This window comes from Chrysemys picta, chromosome 7, assembly GCF_011386835.1.
Source record: "Chrysemys picta bellii isolate R12L10 chromosome 7, ASM1138683v2, whole genome shotgun sequence".
Classification (NCBI taxonomy): domain Eukaryota; kingdom Metazoa; phylum Chordata; order Testudines; family Emydidae; genus Chrysemys; species Chrysemys picta.
The window spans coordinates 121545025-121566479 of record NC_088797.1 but is presented as its reverse complement, the minus strand read 5'-3'; the positions used below and the strand labels follow the sequence as shown (position 1 = coordinate 121566479).

The 21455-nt window shown below is 43.9% G+C and overlaps 1 protein-coding gene across 4 annotated transcripts in view; it reads right to left on the bottom strand.

Annotated features, from left to right (window-relative positions):
• The window catches only part of SORCS1 (sortilin related VPS10 domain containing receptor 1), a 413081-nt gene that overhangs the window by 140311 nt on the left and 251315 nt on the right, over positions 1-21455 (bottom strand). For all 4 annotated transcript variants that reach the window (XR_010589337.1, XM_024110965.3, XM_024110966.3 and 1 more), the window contains exon 4: positions 19759-19917. Coding sequence is in view for 3 of the 4 variants with exons in the window: in XM_024110965.3 (XP_023966733.2) it covers positions 19759-19917 (159 nt within the window). In the remaining variant the exon portion in view is untranslated. The remainder of the gene's footprint in view (positions 1-19758; positions 19918-21455) is intronic.

The following is a 21455-nucleotide window of genomic DNA, read 5'->3' as shown; positions in this document are numbered from 1 at the left end:
TAAATCTTCCAGTTGAACAGAAGGAGTATTGTTACAGTACAGAACAGGGAATAAACAGACCTGGCTTCTATTTTCAGCTTGTATGACCTTGGGCAACTCATTTAATATCTCTCTGCCTCAGTTCCCGCATTTTACAGACTGGTATAATACCTAACAGGGATGTTTAGAAGATACCTACATTAACTAGAGCTGTTTCAAACATGGTAAGTTCTTTTAAACATTTTGAAATATCAGTTGAAAATAGATAAAAGCCAAAAAAAGGCATTTCCCCCCTTCTCTCCCCTTTTCCTTTCCCCTTCCTTTCTCAGTTGCAAAATAGAAAAGGGGGGGAGGAAGAAAGGATGAAGAGAATGGGGAAATAAAAGAAAAAGATTATGACAAGGGAAAGGAAGGAGGAAAACATTTTGGTTTTGATTTGAAAATCGAAATATTTCAATTTTCCATTTTCAGGATTTTGTGTTTAAAAAGTGGAAAATTTTAGATGCATGTGAAAAAAAATCAGACAAGTTTCCTTTTATTAAGCAGGAAAGAATGGAGGCCCCTTAACAAACATCTTTATTCAGTCACTAGTGAAAAAGGGATGTAGGCTTTCCATGGATAAATAGATGGTTGTCTAATAAAATTAAGAGAGCTGGAATCACCAAGACTTTTCTCCACTCTTGTCTGCCTCTCATTCTACAGCTTCTCTAGATTGTGACAACAAAACATTGAGCACTATTATTATTGTCACATCTCAGAAATCTCCAGTTGTGGTAACAGTGCACCAGCAACAGGGTGTTTGAACTGAGAGGAATAAAAAGAAAAGCTTGATGGAATTGTTTTAAATGGAGGAAATATGCATCACTTTTCATTGTATCTGGTCTTTCACTAAATTCACATCACAACTTCTAGTTATACCTGCACAAAATGCAGGGAATGTTTTGTGTGTTCTTAGGGCCTGTTCTTGGTTCCCTGGAAGCCAATGGCAAAAGCTCCCATTGTGTTTGGTGGGATTGACTGGGATTAAGCCCATAGAGAGTTGCATCTATATAGGGCATTGAGATCCTCCTCATTTGCCAGCATCTGAGCTTCTATAATATTCATTTATTCACCTTGGTTCCCAACGTGCCAAATGGTGACATGGTAACTGGAGAGTTATTACAGAGTCTCCTGACATTGGTTGTGGAACATCTCATTAGTGTTCAAGGTAATTCCATTTCAGCCAATGGCACAAAATAAATGGTTTAACCATGAAGTAGCGTGAGATGTTGAATTAAATCTGGTAGGAGTTTGGGCAGCATTAATGACCTTCAGTGAACAGGCTGAAATAAAATGTTTTTCCCTATAGGGTACTTTGTCAAATGTATTCTACTGAGATGCCATTTTGGAGTGGACCAAAAGGAATGGTGGACCAAAAGGAAGAGAAGAATATCTGGGGGCTAGGCTTGATTTTTATCCAGACGGGACACAGGGATATTTCCCCCCATTTATCATGTACGGTGCTTTCATGAAAAAAATTGCACAGCATCTTACTGCCATGTTGTAATATAAGCTTTTCCTCTCCCAGGGCTGTTATGACAGGCTCATCCATGTAGTCTCTTAGGAGATGACATTTTATTTTCTTTGGCAAGCATTTCAGTCCGATTACAGGCAATTTTCGTTATTAGATTGAAATGATATAATGTTCTTCAATTTTTCAAGCCACAAATAGAAAAAGAATCTCTGATCAGTTTTGATCTAAATTTCCATCTAAGGGGCAAATGTTGATTTGTCACCGTGTTTTTATTTTGCTCCTGCTCAGGCAAAATGTCTATTGAGTACAAACTGAATTAAAAAAAAATTCTGAATTTTATTCTTGTTGATGAGGCAATAACCTCATCCTTACTTTTTCTCTATCGTTTCACATTCTTCTTTCATTGTCTATCTAGAATCATAGAATATCTGGGTTGGAAGGGACCTCAGGAGATCATCTAGTCCAACCCCCTGCTCAAAGCAGGACCAATCCCCAGACAGATTTTCGCCCCGAATTGCTCCCTTAAGGATTAAACTCACAACCCTGGGTTTAGCAGGCCAATGCTCAAACCACTGAACTAGCCCTCTCCCCCAATGTATTACAGAACATACATGGCCCTCAGTACTGTAATATTTGATAACCTCACAATCCATAAAGGTCAAGGTGGCTTCTCCATCACTGACAACTTTTAAGTCAAGACTGGATGTTTTTCTAAAAGATAGGCTCTAGGAATTATTTTGGTGATGTTTTCTGGCCTGTGTTATCCTACCCACCTTGTCCCTCTTATATAAGCAGTCTGACTAGAAGACCACAATGGTCCTCTCTGGCCTTGGAATCTATTACCTCCGTTTTCTAGACAGGGAACTGAAGTGCTGGATAGGCTAAGACTCAGCGGGACTCAGCGTTGCAACACCTAGCTGACTTAGCCTTAGGATATATTTACACTACACAGTTAAGTCGACTTAAGTTACATCAACGATCATAAACCATTGTAATTACATCGCTTGGGCATGTTCACACAACGCTCCCTGTGTCAGTGGAGCATGTCCACAGCTGGTACTCTAGCGCCAACAGAAAGAGCAGTGCACTGTGGGTAGCTATCTCACTATTAAAATCACCACCTTCTCCGGCTAGCAGTTCTGGGAATAGACCGCAGTGCATCATGGGGGCAGGGTCACCACCCCATGACGCGGTTTTCTCCATCCCATAATTCCAAAGGCTTCCAACTCTATTTCGCACCATTTTCCAACTGCTCCAGTAAACTCTGCCTGAAAGCATGGATCTTGCCACTGCTCACCAGTCCTGTGATAAGCATTATGAGCACAATGCAGCTGATCCTGCAGTACTTCCTGAGCTGCAAATCTGAACAGGAAGCCATGGTGACTGCCCTGCTGTGTGCCGTGGAAAGAAACAATTCAAGATTGATGTTGGCATTCATGGAGTAGCAGTACATGGTAGACTGCTGCTACTGGGCTTGGGAAACAAGCACTGAGTGGTGGGATCGCATTGTGAGGCAGGTATGGGACGATGAGGAGTGGCTTCAGAATTTCCTTGAAGTCTGTGCGAAGCTCACGTCCACCCTGCGGCGCCAGGACACCAAAATGAGAGCTGCCCTAACAGTGGGAAAGTGAGCGGCGATTGCTGTGTGGAAGCTGGCAACTCCAGACTGTTACCGGTCAGTCATGAATCAGTTTGGAGTTGGGAAGTCCACTGTGGGGGTTGCAATGATATAACTGTGCAGGGCCATTTATCGCCTCCGGCTACAAAAGACCGTGACTTTGCGCAACGTGTAGAAAATAATGGATGGCTTTGTAGCAAAGGGATTCCCTAACTGTAGCAGGGCGATAGATGGCGTACATATCCCAATTTTGGCCCCAGGCCATCTTGCGACAGAGTACGTCAACAGAAAGGGCTACTTTCACTGACATCAATGCAGGGTGATCAGGGAAGGTGCATGATGCACATATCTTTAGGAACACTGGCCTGCATAGAAAGCTACAAGCAAGGGCTTTCTTTCCAGACCAGAAGATTTCAACAGGGTGTGTGGAAATGCCCGTAGTGATCCTGGGAGACCCAGCATATCCCTTCTTTCCATGGCTCATGAAGCCATACACCGGAAACCTTGACTGCAGCAAGGAGCGCTTCAACAACAGGCTCAGCAGGTGCAGAATGACTATAGGATGTACGTTTAGCCGATTAAAGGGTCGCTGGTGCTGCCTTTTTGGCAGGTTAGACCTCAATGGGGAAAATATTTCCATGGTCACAGCAGCCTGCAATGCTCTGCATAACATCTGTGAAGCCAAGGGGGAAAACTTTCCCCAGGGGTAGAGCACTGAGGTGGATCACCTGGCAGCTGATTTTGGAGCAGCCAGACACCAGGGCTATTAGAGGGGTTTGATTGGGGGGGGGGGGGGTATTCAAATCAGGGAAGGTTTGAAGCAGCATTTTGACAACAAGCCCCAGTAATGTGTTTTCTATAATGAATTGAGCCAGGAATTGTTTACCTGCCATCGTAAATGACTCCTGGAATGATTCCTGCCTGACATTAATTGTAGTCTGCAAATGTGCCAATGGCCACTGTGTATGAATTTCTGTTGCAACCCTCCAGTGTAGGCCACAAATAAAGAATCACTGTCTTTGTAAGACTACATTTTTATTAAACAGCAATAAACAGATTAACATTTCTTACAAGGGACATGACAGTGAGCAGCACTCTTTGAAGTGAAGATCTGACAGCTGTAAGTTCTGCTGTCATTATGGAAAATGTCCCTAGGGGTGGAGTGCAAGGGGTACTGCAATGGGCCAGGAACATGAGAGGAATGTGTGGAGAGTTTGGGGAGGGCAAGGAAGGCAGTTCTGTATGGATTGCTAAGGGAGTTGGCAGACATATGTTCCACCTGCAGCACAATCAGGGACCTCAGCATCTCTGTTTGGTCCTCCATGAGCTTTATCATCCAGTCCTTATCTTCTATTATCTACTCCTCCTCTATCTCCTTTCTTGGCTATCCACTTCTAGTTTTTCATGTATTGTCTCTCTTTATGATCTGTGCTCACTATCTGATGATTGCAACACTTTGCTGATATGTAGGAGCTGGCCCCCAAGGGCAGATCTGCAGGCGGAGAAGAAACAATACACAGAGTCTGTATTGTGTGTGCACTCACAGTCTCGAATCATAGATGTTACATTCACCCATTTCTCACTTTCCCTTAGCAAGCATGCAGCACAGCCAAAGCACTACACATGGTGAGTTCGGCCCATGGGAGGGGGAAGGATGGTGCAAGATGGGACAAAGGGTCTGAGTGGTTTCAGATGGGGATTACTACAAGTTCCTAGGTACACTATTCTGAACACTGACACCGTTTTCCACAGGCAGGGGCGATCAAAGTTGAAATCACGCTCCTGAGAGTCACTGAAGATGCAAGGGTGCATCTCCTGCATGCATGTGGCTTCAGATCGGATCCACATACAGCTCGCCTGTGTGCTGCTTTGGTTCCTGCAGAAGTAATTGCTGAGTGGCGTGGCAAAGTTTCCTACAATGGGGGAGGAACAAAGCAGCTCTGCCAAGGAACCTTCGGTGAAGGATTGCAGAATATCTGCAGGAAAGTTTCCTAGAGATCTCTATGGAGGATTCCCGGGAGATCTCGGTGTGCATTAACACACATTCCCACTGAATTGCTGCACTGGGAAATGTGAAGCAGATGCAAACAGTACCTAGTGTTGTTAATTTTGATCCCTTCTCCCACGTGCACCATGTAACAAAATAAAGGACGCCTCTACTTCATGTCACCGTGCACTATCAAAGCAAAATGAGTACTTACCAGAGCTCCCCTCTCCTGCTTCATGCACACCACAGCCGGACAGCTGGGATTCCATAGTCAAAAAGAGGTCCTGGCTCACCACCAATGGAAGAGCCTGTTGCTTGTCTCACATCGTCCTCCAATTAGACCTCCTTGTCCACCACTTTGTCCTCAGGGTTGACTCTGCTGGCTGCTGAATGGAGTCCCCCCAAAGTATCCACGGGGCTTCTGGCAGTGGTGAGGTCGCATCTGAGAACGTCATGCAGCTCTTTGTAGAAGTGTCATGTTTTTGGTGCCACACCAGGGTGATGGTTGGCCTCCCTTGCCTTTTGGTAAGGTTACATCAGCTCCTTGATCTTAGCACAGCACTGCTGCATGTCCCTATTGTGCCCTTTCTCATCCATGCCATGAGCAATCTGCTTGTAGATGTCAAAGTTCCTATGGCTGGATCAGAGCTGTGACTGCACAGTCTTCTCTCCTCACAGACCCAACAGATCCAGCAACTTCTGGGTACTCGAGGCAGGAGCGCATTTACTGCAGAAAGCCGGCATGGTCAGCTGGGAAGATGCAATGTGAGCTGTCCGTGCCGAGAAAACAGGAAGTAGAATTTCAAAATTGTCTGGGGCTTTAAAGAGGGAGGGGTGCATGCTCGTGAACCTGGCTGCAGGGCGGTGGAGTAGAAACTGCTTATCAGACCAGTCATGATGGGCATTGTGGGACACCTCCAGGAGGCCGCTTAGGGGGACATAAGCAAGTGCAGTGTCTACACGGACACTGCGTCGCTCTAACTTTGTCACCAAAAGGTCAATGCTGCTCATTGATGTGGTTTTATTATGTTGGCGTGGCAGGAGAGTTACATCGGCAGGAGGAGTATTGTGTGTAAACCTCCATTGTTTTGTCGATGAAAGCGGACTTTTGTTCACAAAACTGAGTTGTGTAGACAAGGCCTGGATCTCATTTGCATAAGGGAGCTAGGCACCGAATCTAAATCCTATCAACTGTTAACATGAATAAATGGATTTTACTTATTTTAGATCTAAGCCAATTTATACCTCATGAGCCCATATCTTGCCACCATCTACAACTAGAGATGGTTGAAATGTTCCTTGAAATTTGAATGTGATTTAATATATTATATGAAGACCTTAAATACCTCTTTGCACATGGATTTAATAAGAAAGATTCTCAAGTGGTATAAATTCACATATCTTCATTGATTTCATTGGAGCTAAACCAAATTACACCAGCTGAGGATCTGGGCCTATATTTAATTTATCTGTAATCTCATTTGGTTTTGTGTTTTCATTTATTGGTCTGCACGTTTTAAAATCTCAATAATAAATATTACCTAGAAGAGATTGAAGGGTTTAATGTTCTCTGAGCATCAGACAAGTTTAATGCCTGTAGCTGTAGTCACCTGCAGTAAGAGATTATGCCCAATAGGTCACTGCCTTCCTTTCCAGATTTGACTGAATTACAATGTTGAAATCTCCCAACATTATCTTCTGTCCTCAGGTTAAATGAGATGAGCTCTGAGCAATTTCATAAAGAATTCCACCTTAGGGAATTTAGGGTAGATACATTAATAAAATTGAACTGTGAGCTGCCAGTCTCCTGTAAGAACACTGAATTTACCCTGTGGTTCAGAAAGTTCAGCTCTCATAACAAAAGGCACAGATTAATGTCTTGGATAAATTACAGCTTTTGGATGTTGAATCTTGCAGTGCACCAAAGGCGAAGAAGCCTAGCTCACAATTTTGCCGATGAACGCAAGGTATGTCTTAAAGAAACCAGTTGTCATCCATGACCTGTGTCACGCTGCCTGGAGTGGCTCACAACCAAGAGTGCTTTCCTCAGGGCAGACTGTCAAAAACAGGGCGGATACCTCAAACTAATGGTATGTTCTATAATTAGATTTTGCCAAGCCAGTAACAAATGTGAAGTCCTGAAAATCACTACAACAGTCTTACCATGGTGTCACAGACAGTCCTGTTAAGACTCTCCAGTGTATCTTGCCACCCAGACAAACTGGACTTAGTGATAAATGGTCACTTACATGAAAAAAAAATCACACAATATGCGGGTTGCTTCCAGTCCCAAGAGACCAGTCACTTACCCCAAATCAATGGATACCCTAGATTTTAAACCAAGCATAAGGCCTATCTAAAGGTTTATTAACTAGGAAAGAGAAATTAGAGTTATTTACAGATTAAAGCAAACAGACATAGGCACACATGAGTTGAAATCTAAATCCTAAGAGTGGCACAGCTGTAGTGATCTGTCAATTCAAAGTGTTTTCAGGGTGGACCCAGGAGGCAACCTTTGAGGATCCCTGGCTTTAGTTTGGTGTCTCTAGCCCTGTGAGAGTTCAAACAGCAAAAGTGATGGAAAATGTTCCTGTGACTTTGTTTTAGTTCCTTCATTCAGCTTCCAAATCCATAGGACGAGCTTCCTTGAACATAGCATGTCCAAGGTGCGATAGGGTCATTCACCCATCCTTTGTATTGCAATGTTCCTTGATGGCCCATCTGATTTGAAAGCTCTTCTTGACGGGCGGGGGGATGACATTCTTCCCATCTGGGTTCACAAGTTTAGAGCAAATATTTTCAAAGCAAAACCTGCATATTTTCGTATAGCATGGAATATAGACATTGCAAGTGAGATTAATGCAGGCAGCAATTTACAAGCATTTCATAGAGTCTAAACACTAACTACATTCTTACAAGACAAATTGCTATTTTGAGCAACACAGGTGAACTGGTCTGGTCTCCAGCTATGAGCTTGTCAGTTCTTAGCTAATGCCTGCAGTCTTGGCAACAGCGGGTGCCTGGTTTACCAGCATCACAACCTGATTCATACAAAGTGTTTGATGTCCTCTGCGATCCTGAAAGCTGGCTGGGGAGTCTGTCAACTCCATATTCATCCAGCTTGTCCAAACAAGCTACTCAGCTCCTGATAGTCTTAGCATCATTCAGCAAGATAGAGGGACAGCTACAGTCTTTGTATCTGACCTCAGAAGCAAGGGAGGTAACCCTGCCAAGTCCAAAGAATTTGAAAGCCTGCTCGAACTGGGCAAAATGTGTTCACCTTTTTTTTTTTTTCCCTAGTGGAAAATGCACATTTGGGTTAATGGAAACATTTTGCAAATTCACGTCTAATTCACTGAATTGTTTTGTCTGGAAACAAGGTAAAATCAAAAACGTTTGGAAAAAGTCAAAATGTTTCTACACCTCTACCCCGATATAACGCTGTCCTTGGGAGCCAAAAAATCTTACCGCGTTATAGGTGAAACCGCATTATATCGAACGTGCTTTGATCCGCTGGAGTGTGCACTCCCACCCCCCTGGAGCGCTGCTTTACCACGTTATATCCGAATTTGTGTTATATCGGTTTGCGTTATATCGGGGTAGAGGTGTATTTGAAATGACTTTTTTTCTAAATTTCCTTCAATGTTATATTAAAAAAAAAAAAACCTTACGGAAAAAAAGCTTGAAATTGAAACACAATTTTTGTTCAGCCCAAAATAACTATTTTTTCTCCCCAGAACTGTCACTGAACCCCCAAATTGGCTTTTTGCACAGCTCTGGTCCTGGGACCTCATCTTGGGGGATCACAGTCCTAGGCAAGCCTCCTAAAGGTAGCCTACCACTCCATCAGTCTTGAGAGGCTTCTTCTCCAAGAGCCCTCGTGATGTGGAAACCGGTCACTGTTCCTTTTTAATATCCACAAACAATCCTTAGGGATTACAATGAGATGACATGGGCTGCAAGGCCTCATGCTTCAGTATTTAAATCAATCAATCAATCTCTGAGTATTAAGGATTAGGCTGAGGACTCCATGGGGGGAAACTTTCCCACATCCCACAAACTTTCCCACTGGGGCGGGGGGTTCTGACACCTTCTGCTGAAGCATCTGGTGTTGACCCTGTCAGAGACAGGATACTGGATTAGGTGAATCACGGGTCTGATCCAGTCTGGCAGACTTTGTATGCTAATGAGGACATACAGCTCTGTACATTGATTTCATCCTGTGGATGTGGGAGATGGGAGTTTAGAGAAAGAACAGCTGGCTTAAACTGAATACAGGAAGTGACATGATACTAACTGGAAGAGATGAATATGTGGAGGAGCTGGTAGGCACCACAATTTTGCCTCTACTGAGGACATTTCTCCTAAAAAAGTTATACCAATGCACAGCCTGAAGTTGAACTTGATTTATCACTGACCTCAGAGAATCAAATAATTGCAGTCACACAAAGCAACTTCTCTCACCTCCAGCTTCCAGGAAGTCTTCACTCATTCCTCTCAGATATAGCCCTGACCACAATAATCCAGACATTCATAATGCCATCCCGAATTTACAAAAAAAAAAAATCCCTCTATCTTGACCTAGCCAAAAATACCATGCTCAGATCTGGATCGGAACTTCCCCAAAAGAACTGAGATATGTGGTCCCAGGGTTGGGTCAAACCCACCTCTAATTCCTTCACGGAAATCCTACAGCATGTTAATCTTCATGCCCATTTCTTCAGATCGCCCTAATTCTTTCCCCTTCGTGTGTGAGCTGCTTAAAGCTATTCACGTTCCAAGTGCCTTCCCCACCCCCAAGAGAATCTATTCAGAAAACGGTCATTGCATTTTTACCACAGATTTCTCATTGTGTCTCTCTATGTGAGACTATAAAGAGCTTTTACAGTTACTTTCCTCTCCATATGTGGCACAATGTTGCACAAGGCCCCATACAGACACATGTAACAATCTCTGAAGCATTGTTAAGCTTAAAGTGTAAACATAACAAAGTCAAACTGAACGCAGAAGCGGCTGCCTCAAACTGGAACGGTATAATTCAAATAAAATCAGCCCGTTCCTGCTACTAACCTCCATTCATTTATACTGAATAAGTTTATTACTGGTATATTGCACATTATTAGCACCACAGGTGTATTTGAAGGAATTCAGCTCCTTCCATTAATGTTTTAGTCATTATTCTTAGTGTTCATCTGGGTACTATTCAAATATTGTTCATGCGTGAAGGAGTCTACCTGGGACTGATCCAATACCTCCAGGAAGGCAGAGGATAGCAGGACAGATTTCACATTTGTCTCTCTTGAGCCGTTCCTCTCGTCTATGGTGCCCTCCTTTTATTCAAAGCTGCTGAAGAGCAATCAAGGGAAAACAAGGTTCTCCTCCCTGCAATCTGGATTTCTTTATCTTTCTATGCCTCCAGGAAAACAGGTTGCTGTTGACTTCCTGTTGTGTGAATGGGTCAAATTGAGGGCCACCTTGTGGCTCAGCTTGTACGAGTGTGGGGACATGAAGCATTCCTTGTTAACCTGGTGCTGGCAACATGTACTGGAGGTTGAAGCATGATGGGGAAACCAGGCTATGAAGAGAGGATATATGCTCCTTACACGGAGAAGGGGCAGGAGTGGTTGGAGTTTTGGAGACACACCTCCTGCCAGCACACTAGCTAGTGTGGTTACACGAACGTGCCAAAGGAAGTTAGCTACACCTGGTATAGGCCTGGAAAAGGGCGCTCCTGCTGCAGAGACGGGGAGCTAGATTGGGAAGCAGAGTATGATTCAGAGATTCCCAATCTGCCCGTTGACTGGGGCTTGTGGCAAAGCCAAGACTCCTCCCCAAGTGAGAGGTAGGCAATCAGGACGGTGTCTATTGTCTGGCTCCCAGTGTCCTGACAGGCTCCCTGGGATGCAAGCAATTTTCTCTGAGAAATGCCTCCCAGCAGGAGGTGCAAGATTCTGGAGTAGAGAAGAATCGTTTCAGGTTAACAAGATAATTCTTGGTCCACAATAGTTCAGCACGGCGTCACTTAGCAGTTGCACTGTTGGAGCCTGTGTGAAGTTTCCTCCCTGTACTGAAATCTGGCGCAAACGGTGAAACTGAAGCAGAATTTGGCACGTCCCTGCTTGCTCAGCAAGGGCTGAGGAGCCACCATAAAGGCACCGGCTTCTGGGCTGACATTTAGTTCTTTCCCCCGTTGTTTACAATCTAATTGCCAGTGCCATATGTGGACACTTAAATGATTTAAATAGTCATGAGAGGAGAAACTAAACACAGCGTTGCAAAAATATCAAGCATTTTGAATTGTATCAGTGCATCGGTTACACTGAACATAAGGCATCCATATATTTAGCAAATAACTGGGTGTTTGTTTATTTAACGCCGACGGGAACAAGTGGAAGTGATAACGCCTTCTGGTATCTATCTTGCAGTCATTCCAAAAGCCACTGAGATTTGCATATCAGTTACTGACTTTCCTTTCCATTTCATTCGGTTTCTGATTCTTCACCAGTATCATGAGGAACCTTGTCCTGGGAGAGTCTCATATTGTTCAGGGCTAGACGTGAAGAGATTCCGTTTGTGTGCTGAAGGAGGAGCACTGGGGATACTGCCTAGTATGTACAGGCAGTTTTACTCTTCTTTTTCCATCCTTCTTCCCTCCTTCTTTCTGGTTCTCCCTTAATATTCTCCACACATTCTCCTAAGAGGCACATTGGCTAGTTTTCCAACTCCAGCCCAGTTTGAATGGAAGTCTATTAGAAAGATTTGACTCATGCTTGAAATCCAAAAGCAAATGACTTATAGTTACCACGTTTTTACCAGCACACCTTTAAAATGTATCTGCATAACACACTCCGTACAATTTCAGCTAACAGTTCCTGCAGTGGGGGGCATTATTCTTCCCTCATATGCAAAGGAACACTACTCAGCCCACCAACCTGGAGCTGAAATAGATCGTATCTTTTGGAAAGACGTCCAATCTCGATTTAAAGGTTCCAAGTGATGACGAACTTAACACTCCTCTTGGTAAGCCATTCCAATGTGTTGTAAATTTTGTAGCTACTTGCTTAGCAGCCAGGAGAGCTATTTGGAAAAAAATAAATTGCACTGCTAGCAAAACAAAAACCAAAAAACCCTGCATTCCTGCCAGGGTGCTTTTGTTTTGCTTTGGGTTATTTATGAAAAATCAATTATTTTGGAGGTGGAAGGGAAAGTCTGTCTTTCAATTTTTGTATTTTGCCCCATAAAAATTACCATTTGCAGGAAAAGAAAATGGCTAATTATCACACAATTCAGGGCAAAAGTTCACTAGTTTCACATACACACCGCTTTTCATTAAAAAAAAACATTATTATTTATCATTTGCGTAATGGCAGTGCTGGAGGCCCCAGCTGATCTCAGGGTTCCATTGTGACACTGTGTACATAGTAAGAAACAGTGGATGTTCCGAAGAGCTTATAATATAAATAGACAAGAGACAAAAGAAAGTGGAGGGAAACAGAGGCACAGATAATTGAAGTGACTTGCTCAAGGTCACACACAGGCAGTCAGTGACAGAGCCGGGGTTAAAACCCACCCACGGGAATACACTGCTTCTCAGATGGAAAATTAGTATGTTTTCACGGAAATGTGTGAAAATCTCTAGACATCCATAGGGCAGTAAAACTTTATGGGAGAGGGGCTATTCCCTCATTGTTTGCACATATGCATCCAAGGATCTCAAAGCAAGTGAACAAACAAAGCCCTTATGCACACACAAGCAGGCTTAAGGGGGACAAGCATGATTGTTTATACAGACTGTACATTTGAGCAAACTGAGGTATATAGATTTGCCTAAAGACATGCACATCAGTGGCAAAATCAGTGATGAATATTACTCAAGAGTCCTATCTTACAGCCCTTTGACCACACTCCTACCAAGCAGAGCACCTATGGGGACAGGTTGATAGAAGTGGATGTGTTTAGTCTACAGAAGAAAAGGCTCGTAGCCGGGGGAAAGGATAACAGGCATCAAATATTTAAATGGTTGTTTTAAAAAAAGATGACAATCAATTGCGCATGTCCATAGAGGGTAGGACAAGTAGCAATAGGCTTAGTTTGCAGCAAGGGAAATTTAGATCAGATATTAGGAAAACCTTTCTAACATTAAGGATAGTTAAGCAATGGAACAAGTTATGCAGGGAGGTTTTAAGAATAGGTTAGACCAACACCTGTCAGGGATGGTCTAGCTATATTTAATCCTGCCTCAGCACAGGGTGGATGAACTAGATCAGTGCTTTTCAACCTTTTTGATACCAGGGACCGGCTTACTGCCTTCCTAAACTGTGTCAGGGAGATCTCAGGGACTGGTGCCCAGTCCATGGACTGGTCACTGAAAAACCCTGAACCAGATGACCTCCTGGGGCCCCTTCCAGCCCGACATTGCTATGATTTTATCTTCCTGTTTGGACAGACTGTGCCATCTGCCTGTCACTGGATCAGCTGTTTGGTTTTTGGTTATTCTTTTATTTCCATCCGCTATTTATTTCCTTTATTTTAAGTTGTTTCCCAACACATTATGCTTAGTGAAGTGTGTAAGAGACTGATGGATGCACTTGGAGGGCATGTTTTATCACAGTTTGTACACCAGTTTATAGCCAAATTAAAAGAAAAATACACTCTGACAGCTTTACCCCTGTTACTAAATTAATGCTGGGCAGCTGACTGTCTAGGCAAGAAAGAAAATAAAACAAAGCAACTGCAAGATGAAGGATCTTCATAGCTTTTGCCTGTTCATCCTCAGAACAGCATAAGGCTTGGTTATCCAATGGCTGCTCAATTTGCCCCCTAGATTTCAACCCACATTTGAAAAGGCTTGAGTGCAAAGGTACGTAAGCCAAATGCCCGGTGCATGGATATAACTTAAGGATACATACACCTGCATGTTTTTGCATGCACACGCACACACTCACGCACACACAAACCATGCATAAATACACACAGGCTTTTAAAAATATCGGTGAGAGTTCACATATTTTTTAAAAGCCTTCATTTAGCTGGAATAAATTCTTGTGGTCCTCCAAGAATTTCCAAGCCCTTCTGAAACATCCCACACATTTTGGTACCAGAGCAGAACTCCTATTGCCTTTCATGTTTTGCCACCACCGAGGTCATCAGAAATATGCAGGCCTAATGAATAATTTGTTTTCTTGATTGAGCTAGGGACTTCTTTAAACGTTAGCACACAAACTATATGCTATTTTGTCTTTTCACACCTCATGTTGCCAGTGGATCCTCAAAACCCAATGAAACTTTATTCTATATAACTATGTATCTTAATCTTAACTGGAGAAAATATTGCATTATAACAGAGATGCAGGGCTTGATTCTGGTGTAAAGCAGGAGTAACTCCCTGCTGTCAATGGAATTAGAGCAATGGTTAAGCAGCATAACAGAGAGCAAACTTAATCTCCTTGTTTTTGAATGAGACACTGAGCCCAGCCAAACCCACATCTAAGTCAGCTGAAAAAAATTCAGTACATCTCATTTAAGATTGGATGCCTTTCAGAATACGCCTTAGTCAAACACAAGCTACTGGGCTAAATACAGGATTAACTGAGTGAAATTATATGGCTTGTGTTACACATAAAGTCAGATTAAATGATCCTTCTGACTTTAAAATCTATTAATCGCAAAGCCATTAAAAGAGCATGATCAGGCTCACTGCTAGGTTTGATTTAAACACAGGGCCTGATTCTCCTCTTACTCTAGTTGTACACCAAGGCAATTCCATTCATTCCTTCCTATTCCAGTCTGGTTCTTATACTGCCGCAGTACATGAGGTCAGTGGAGTTGCTCCTGATTTACACTGGTGTGAGAGGAGAATCAGGCCCCAGAGAAGCCAGAAAAGCTCGGTTTAAAATAACAGGAGAACACAGCTGATACCCTCTTTTCTTGACAATGGGGGACATCCCCTGTGCCGAGCATTATCACCAGACATGTGAGCCACTGATGTTCTATTAGGAGGTTATAGGAACTTAAGTGATGTCTGGGCCTTGTTCTGCCCCCACTTCCCACAGAGGTGAATTAGACCCAAAGAGACCACAATCCACAGTTTTCCTTCATATTTAAACAACTGGCCTGCTCTCTGTGCACACCCTTGCTTCTCTGACATATATCATTTTACACAGGCGAGCGATTCTTCTGTCCCCCCGATTCTGAACTCCACTGTTCCCACTTGAATTCCTGATGGATTCACATCGGTAAATCCACTCCCCATTACTGTTAGTGGGTGCGACCGGAGCAAATCCCGCTTGCTCATTGACCAAACAGCTTCCCTTCCTCATGGGCCCTGCAAGAGTTTACCAACCCTTATTTTGTGTTCTCTGCACTGTGGATTATTTTCCCCTTTGAATGAACAAATAAACACAAGTCTAACACAAGGAGATGTGGCCTACATAAAACGTGTCCCCTTCCAGCTCCTGATGGAAAGACGACTGGTGATTTCAGTGGGATTTGGATCAGGACCTAGAGGACCTCAAAAAGTCCACTATCATAATTGGTGCTAATTAGCAGTCTCACCTACACAGTGATAAGCCTCTCTGCTGACAAGACAGAGATGCTGCTCATCTTTCAAAGCAAACCATTCAGGCAATGGGTTAAGGCACATGGCTGGGGCAATGTGTGGGAAGCTTTGTTCACATTGTTCTATAAATAGAGAGTTCTATGTATCTACTTAAACAGCACCCATCACCTTCATATCTGAGCACCTCTTTCATTAAGGAATTTAACTTCAGCACCTCTAGGAGGAAGGAAAGTGTTACGATTCCAGTTTTATACATGGGGAACAAAGAAAGAGAGAGAGAGAGAGATTAAGTGATTTGCCCAAGGTTACAGAGGAAGTTTGTTGCCCACTAGAAAGAGAACCCTGATCTCCTGAATCTAAGTCCAGTGCCTTTACAACATGACCAAATTTCCATCTCCAAGGCTCTCCATTTGGTACTTTTCTCCCAGGAACTAAACTCGCTTTTAAAAGAACAGATAGCTGAAATCACATATTAAGGAAATTCAATAAAAATATTTTCATTTAGAGATGCCTCGTTGGCAGAGACTGTCCCCTTTAACCTGGTTGTCTGGATTTCACAATCCGATTTAGAATATCAAAGGAACAACAGCGAATCTAGGAGGACCATTTTAAAACAGCTTCTCCACCACCGCTGGTGTTGCTCAACACTTGAGTGCATTTAGACATTTCTTCTGAGCTGTGCAATTAGGACTCTACATTTTCTCTCACATCACTTACACCTCCCATTCCCACCTGCATTTCATCACTCCAAAGAGCTCAGCGATTCAGGGATGAGTATTAGTCATTGTCTCTGTGTGGCTGACCCATCTGAACAGGGGAAGGAGACTCTGCATGAAGCAGAGGCTCTTATTTTCCAGCCCCTAATTACACCGCAAACCACTGTTTAAGAATATAGCAAAAAGAAACAGGTAACACGCCCACAAAACAGCTTCTTACCATATGAGCCAGCTGATTAAACCCACCATAATTAAAACGTACAAGACCTCCAACGAGCTTGTGTGTCCCTCGTAATGTTTTACTGTATCTGGAGTTTTCTTCTGATAGGTAACTTTTCTTATTCAGAAAATGGAGAATCACATACTGGCTCTGCGATTATGTGGTGGGGGTTCACCACAGAGCGACTGTACGTTCAGCTGGAAAAATGAATGTAATCATAGAGCAGTTGGAGCAGGCAGCAGCTGGTTTTCTGATACTCTCTCTAAAATCTGTCAAGTTAATGTGTGTAAAAGGCACTGGATTGTCAGCCCTGGAAACTAAAGTCCTCTGCCCAGAGAAGAGTCACAGCATGAGCGGTGTAAGCTCCCCCCCAGTGCCCAGGCAGTCAACCTAAGTCTTCAACTGGAGGAAATGCCTCCAGGGGAGGAATGGTTCAGTCTCCATGTTAATCCAGTCTCCTTTCCTGTTCATTCTCCAGGTTCCTTGAAGCCTTGGTCTCTCTTCTGCAACCAGGGTGCAAATGAATGTGACTACCGATGGGGTTTTGTGATACCAGGACCCTGTCTACTAGGAAACAAACTCGGATGGCAAATTCAGTTCAAGTTAGCCACCACGCAGCTGTCTACATTTTGGGTTGCTAGGGGGACTCTTGGTCAATAATAACCTTATGCCGGATTGCAACTAATGACTATTGGGGTTCTCTCGTCATTACTACAGCCCTAGCACAAGGTCTCAAAAGACCAAGTGACAGTCAAGTGTTGTGAACTACTCCAGGACTTCCATAGTGATAAATATTAAAACCTGCAGGATCACAGTTACTCCAGGCCAAATTCTGCCTGGAGAAATGAAACCACCAGGGACCACATCTGCTCAGCCACGGGGAGAACCTGACCCTTTAGTTTTATTTATTCCAAGTTGATTTATACTTTGTGCTTATCAGTTACCCACAAAGGGGCTGATCCAAAGCCCACTGAGGTCAAGGGAAACACTCCAATAGGGTTAGGATCAGGACCCACGGCCGTAGTTCACCCCTATGCAGGGTATAGGACATTGCTAAGTCCCATATAAGCTCCATTTCTGAGGCCTTTAAGTGGGACCTAAGTGGCTTTGTGCCAGCCCTCTGCATAGAGCTGAACCCAGTGTAAGGAGGGCCTGGGTTCCCCTATCAGTCACTGGCAAAGTGGCATGAGCCCAGAACCAGAGGCCAGAGACCTGACACAAGGTCTCGGAATTAACCGTTGGACTTTTGTTTGTCTGCCCCAAAAGGGGCAGACATTAATATTGTGCCCGGGGTGGAGGGCCAAGGTACAGAGCAGAGATCACCACAGCGAAGGAGTGACTGTCAGCAGGGGTTGCCAGAGTGAAAGTCAGCGGCTGTGCCACACGGAGATGCTCCTGTGGTGAGTGAACACAGGACTGTAAAGAGATATCCTATCTTCTAGAACTGGAAGAGACCTTGAAAGGTCATCGAGTCCAGCCCCCTGCCTTCACTAGCAGGACCAAATACTGAGTTTTGCCCCAGATCCCTAAGTGGCCCCCTCAAGGATTGAACTCACAACCCTGGGTTTAGCAGGCCAATGCTCAAACCACTGAGCTATCCCTCCCCCCATGCTTTACATTACATTGAGATTTAGATGGGCACACCAATCGGAACAAGCACTGTCTGTCAAGGTGTCCCATTTTAAATATTTATCAGACCCAAGTTTAGTGATTGGTTTTTCAGAAATTACTGGGAGAATCAAGCCCCTTTAAGGGGTCTCAAGTTGATCCAAAAATTGAAGTACCCAAAAGCACTAGATCAGGGGTAGGCAACCTATGGCAAGGGTGTCAAAGGCAGCACGCGAGCTGATTTTCAGTGGCACTCACACTGCCAGGTCCTGGCCACCGGTCCGGGGGGCTCTGCATTTTAATTTAATTTTAAATGAAGCTTCTTAAACATTTTTAAAACCTTATTTACTTTACATACAACAAATAGTTTAGTTATATATTATAGACTTATAGAAAGAGACCTTCTAAAAACATTAAAATGTATTACTGGCACGCGAAACCTTAAATTAGAGTGATTAATGAAGACTCGGCACACCACTTCTGAAAGGCTGCCGACCCCTGCACTAGATGCTTTTGAAACGTTTGGGCATGTTTCTGTAGCCATGACATGATCTGCACCAACAGAAGCAGACTCCAAAAGGAATTCAATTCACTTATTTTCTTCCTTGGACAATCATCATCTGGTTTATAATGTGCCAAGCAGGCAGGAGCAAGAAGAACTGTATGTTATTCTGAAGCAAGAACGATATCACCATTTGTTTTGAGGGCCAAGAAATACATCCATATTGTGTACCATTATCCAAGTACTTATACTGAACAGCTTCACACATTATTAAGGCTACTGTCCTGGCAACAACATTAGTTAAAAAGAAGAGAACACAGTGAAGGGTCTATTCTGGAGCCAACCCCTAAACCCACTTTCCATGTTTGGGGGCACAACCCTGTTCCCCTCAAACAACTCCCCACCATTAATGATCATTGAGGGTGCAAATGTTACCAAACTTGACACGATGTGGAGAAACTGGATAAGGAAAAGTTATTTACTTGTTCCCATAATACAAGAACTAGGGGCCACCAAATGAAATTAATGGGCAGCAGGTTTAAAACAAATAAAAGGAAGTTCTTCTTCACACAACGCACAGTCAACTTGTGGAACTCATTGCCTGAGGAGGTTGTGAAGGCTAGGACTATAAAGCGTTTAAAAGAGAACTGGATAAATTCATGGAGGTTAAGTCCATTAATGGCTATTAGCCAGGATGGGTAAGGAATGGTGTCCCTAGCCTCTGTTTGTCAGAGGGTGGAGATGGATGGCAGGAGAGAGATCACTTGATCATTACCTGTTAGGTTCACTCCCTCTGGGGCACCTGGCATTGGCCACTGTCAGTAGACAGGATACTAGGCTAGATGGACCTTTGGTCTGACCCAGTGCGGCCGTTCTTATGACATCCGCCAGTAAATACCCGATTTATAGTCACAGACCTTACAGGTGTGTAAATGAAGTCATAATGATGGTGCGTGCAGAGGCCCTCTAGAAAAAGCAAGCACTAAATGTTTGTCTAGGCCCTTGGGAGGGAAAACGCCACATCATTGGTAAAGAAGGTCACAAAACCTTTTCTTACCTTCTGATCGAGACTGTATGCCAGAATCCAGTCCTCCTGTTTGGGGTGGAACAGCAGGCTCTGGATGTAGAAGTTCAGACGGTACTTTTGATACGTGGCCCCTTCGTCAGAGCTAATCAGTAAACTGCTCTCAATCTCCGGGTCAGTCAGCAACATAATCTGTATGGATGGAACAGTCACAATTAGTTAGAGAGGCGTCAAACAGAAGGACGAGGAAACAGCCAGGACTTGTAGGTAAACATGGTGAAAACTGATGCGTTTTAGTGACAGTATAAAAACCAGACTACACAACTCAAGTGTAGCAAACCTGTTAGAACAAACCAATGGTGACCAACCTTCCTGAACGTAAAGCAATATATGATCATTGTGAACGTGTATCTGAAGTATGTAGCAATCAAATAAACAGTGGGATCACTTAGAACAGGGGTGGCCAATCTGAGCCTGAGAAGGAGCCAGAATTGACCAATGTACATTGCCAAAGGGCCACAGTAATATGTCAGCAGCTCCCCCATTATCTCTCCCCCCCCCCCCCCCGCCAGCGCCTCCTGCCCACCAGCAGCCCCGCCGATCAGTGCCTCTCCCTCCTTCCCTACACCTCCCGATTAGCTGTTTCATGGCTTGCAGGAGGCTCTGAGGGGAGGGGAGGGGAGGGGACGGGAAGGGGTGGTGTGGGGGCAGGGCCTGTGGCAGAGCCAGGGGTTGAGCAGTGAGCACCCCCCGGCACATTGGAAAGTTGGCGCCTGTAGCTCCAGCCCCGGAGTCGGTGCCTATACCAGGAGCCGCATATTAACTTCTGAAGAGCCGCATGTGGCTCTGGAGCCACAGATTGGCCACCCCTGACTTAGAATGAGCATAACTAATTACAATAGGTTAAAAGTTAAGTGCAACAACCACTTTGTGATCATCAACAAGGTCTGAACCCGGGACAGGGAACCCCAAAGCACAAACTTTGCTAAGGTTAACAGCAACAGTTGATTGTTATCCTTTTCGAGATCTAGTCATCAGAGTAGGCAGACAACACCCGGTGTGCACGCATGTTGCATCAGCAAAGGAAAATGTAGACTGCAAAAAAAAAAAAAAAAGGGAAATTGAAAATAATTCCCAGTAGCGGAATCTGTTAGATTGCAGAATAGTCTGAAGATAGAAGGTGGCAGAAAGTTTCATTGCTTGAGATTTTAGAACCTGGCTATCTGCAGGGAGCAATCTTGCTTTAGTAGGTGGATGTTTGATAACCCACTAGATTTGAGCATTAGCCAGATAAACCCAGGGTTGTGAGTTCAGTCCTTGAGGGGGCCATTTAGGGATCTGAGGCAAAAATCTGTCTGGGGATTGATTCTGCTTTGAGAGGGGGTTGGACTAGATGACCTCCTGAGGTCTCTTCCAACCCTGATATTTTATGATTCTAATTTCCAAGATACTGTGAATTATGGTTTCAGTAAGGTATCAGAAACAGTCTCTGCTCCGTGAAGTTGCTCCTTTAGCTTAGTCCAAGGGTGTTAGCTCTGGAAATACAGTAGATGTCTGGCTACTAGTGGCCACTCACCACCAATTAACTTATTAATTGGTCTGTATTGCTGATGAATCAGACAGAAGTGTGAGAGTCCAAACTCCTGTCTCTGCATGAAGGAAATAGGTTTGAGAACTACAGAGAGAATGGCTTCAGTCTTCCAGCAAGAGGAAAAAGCAATGTTACAAAG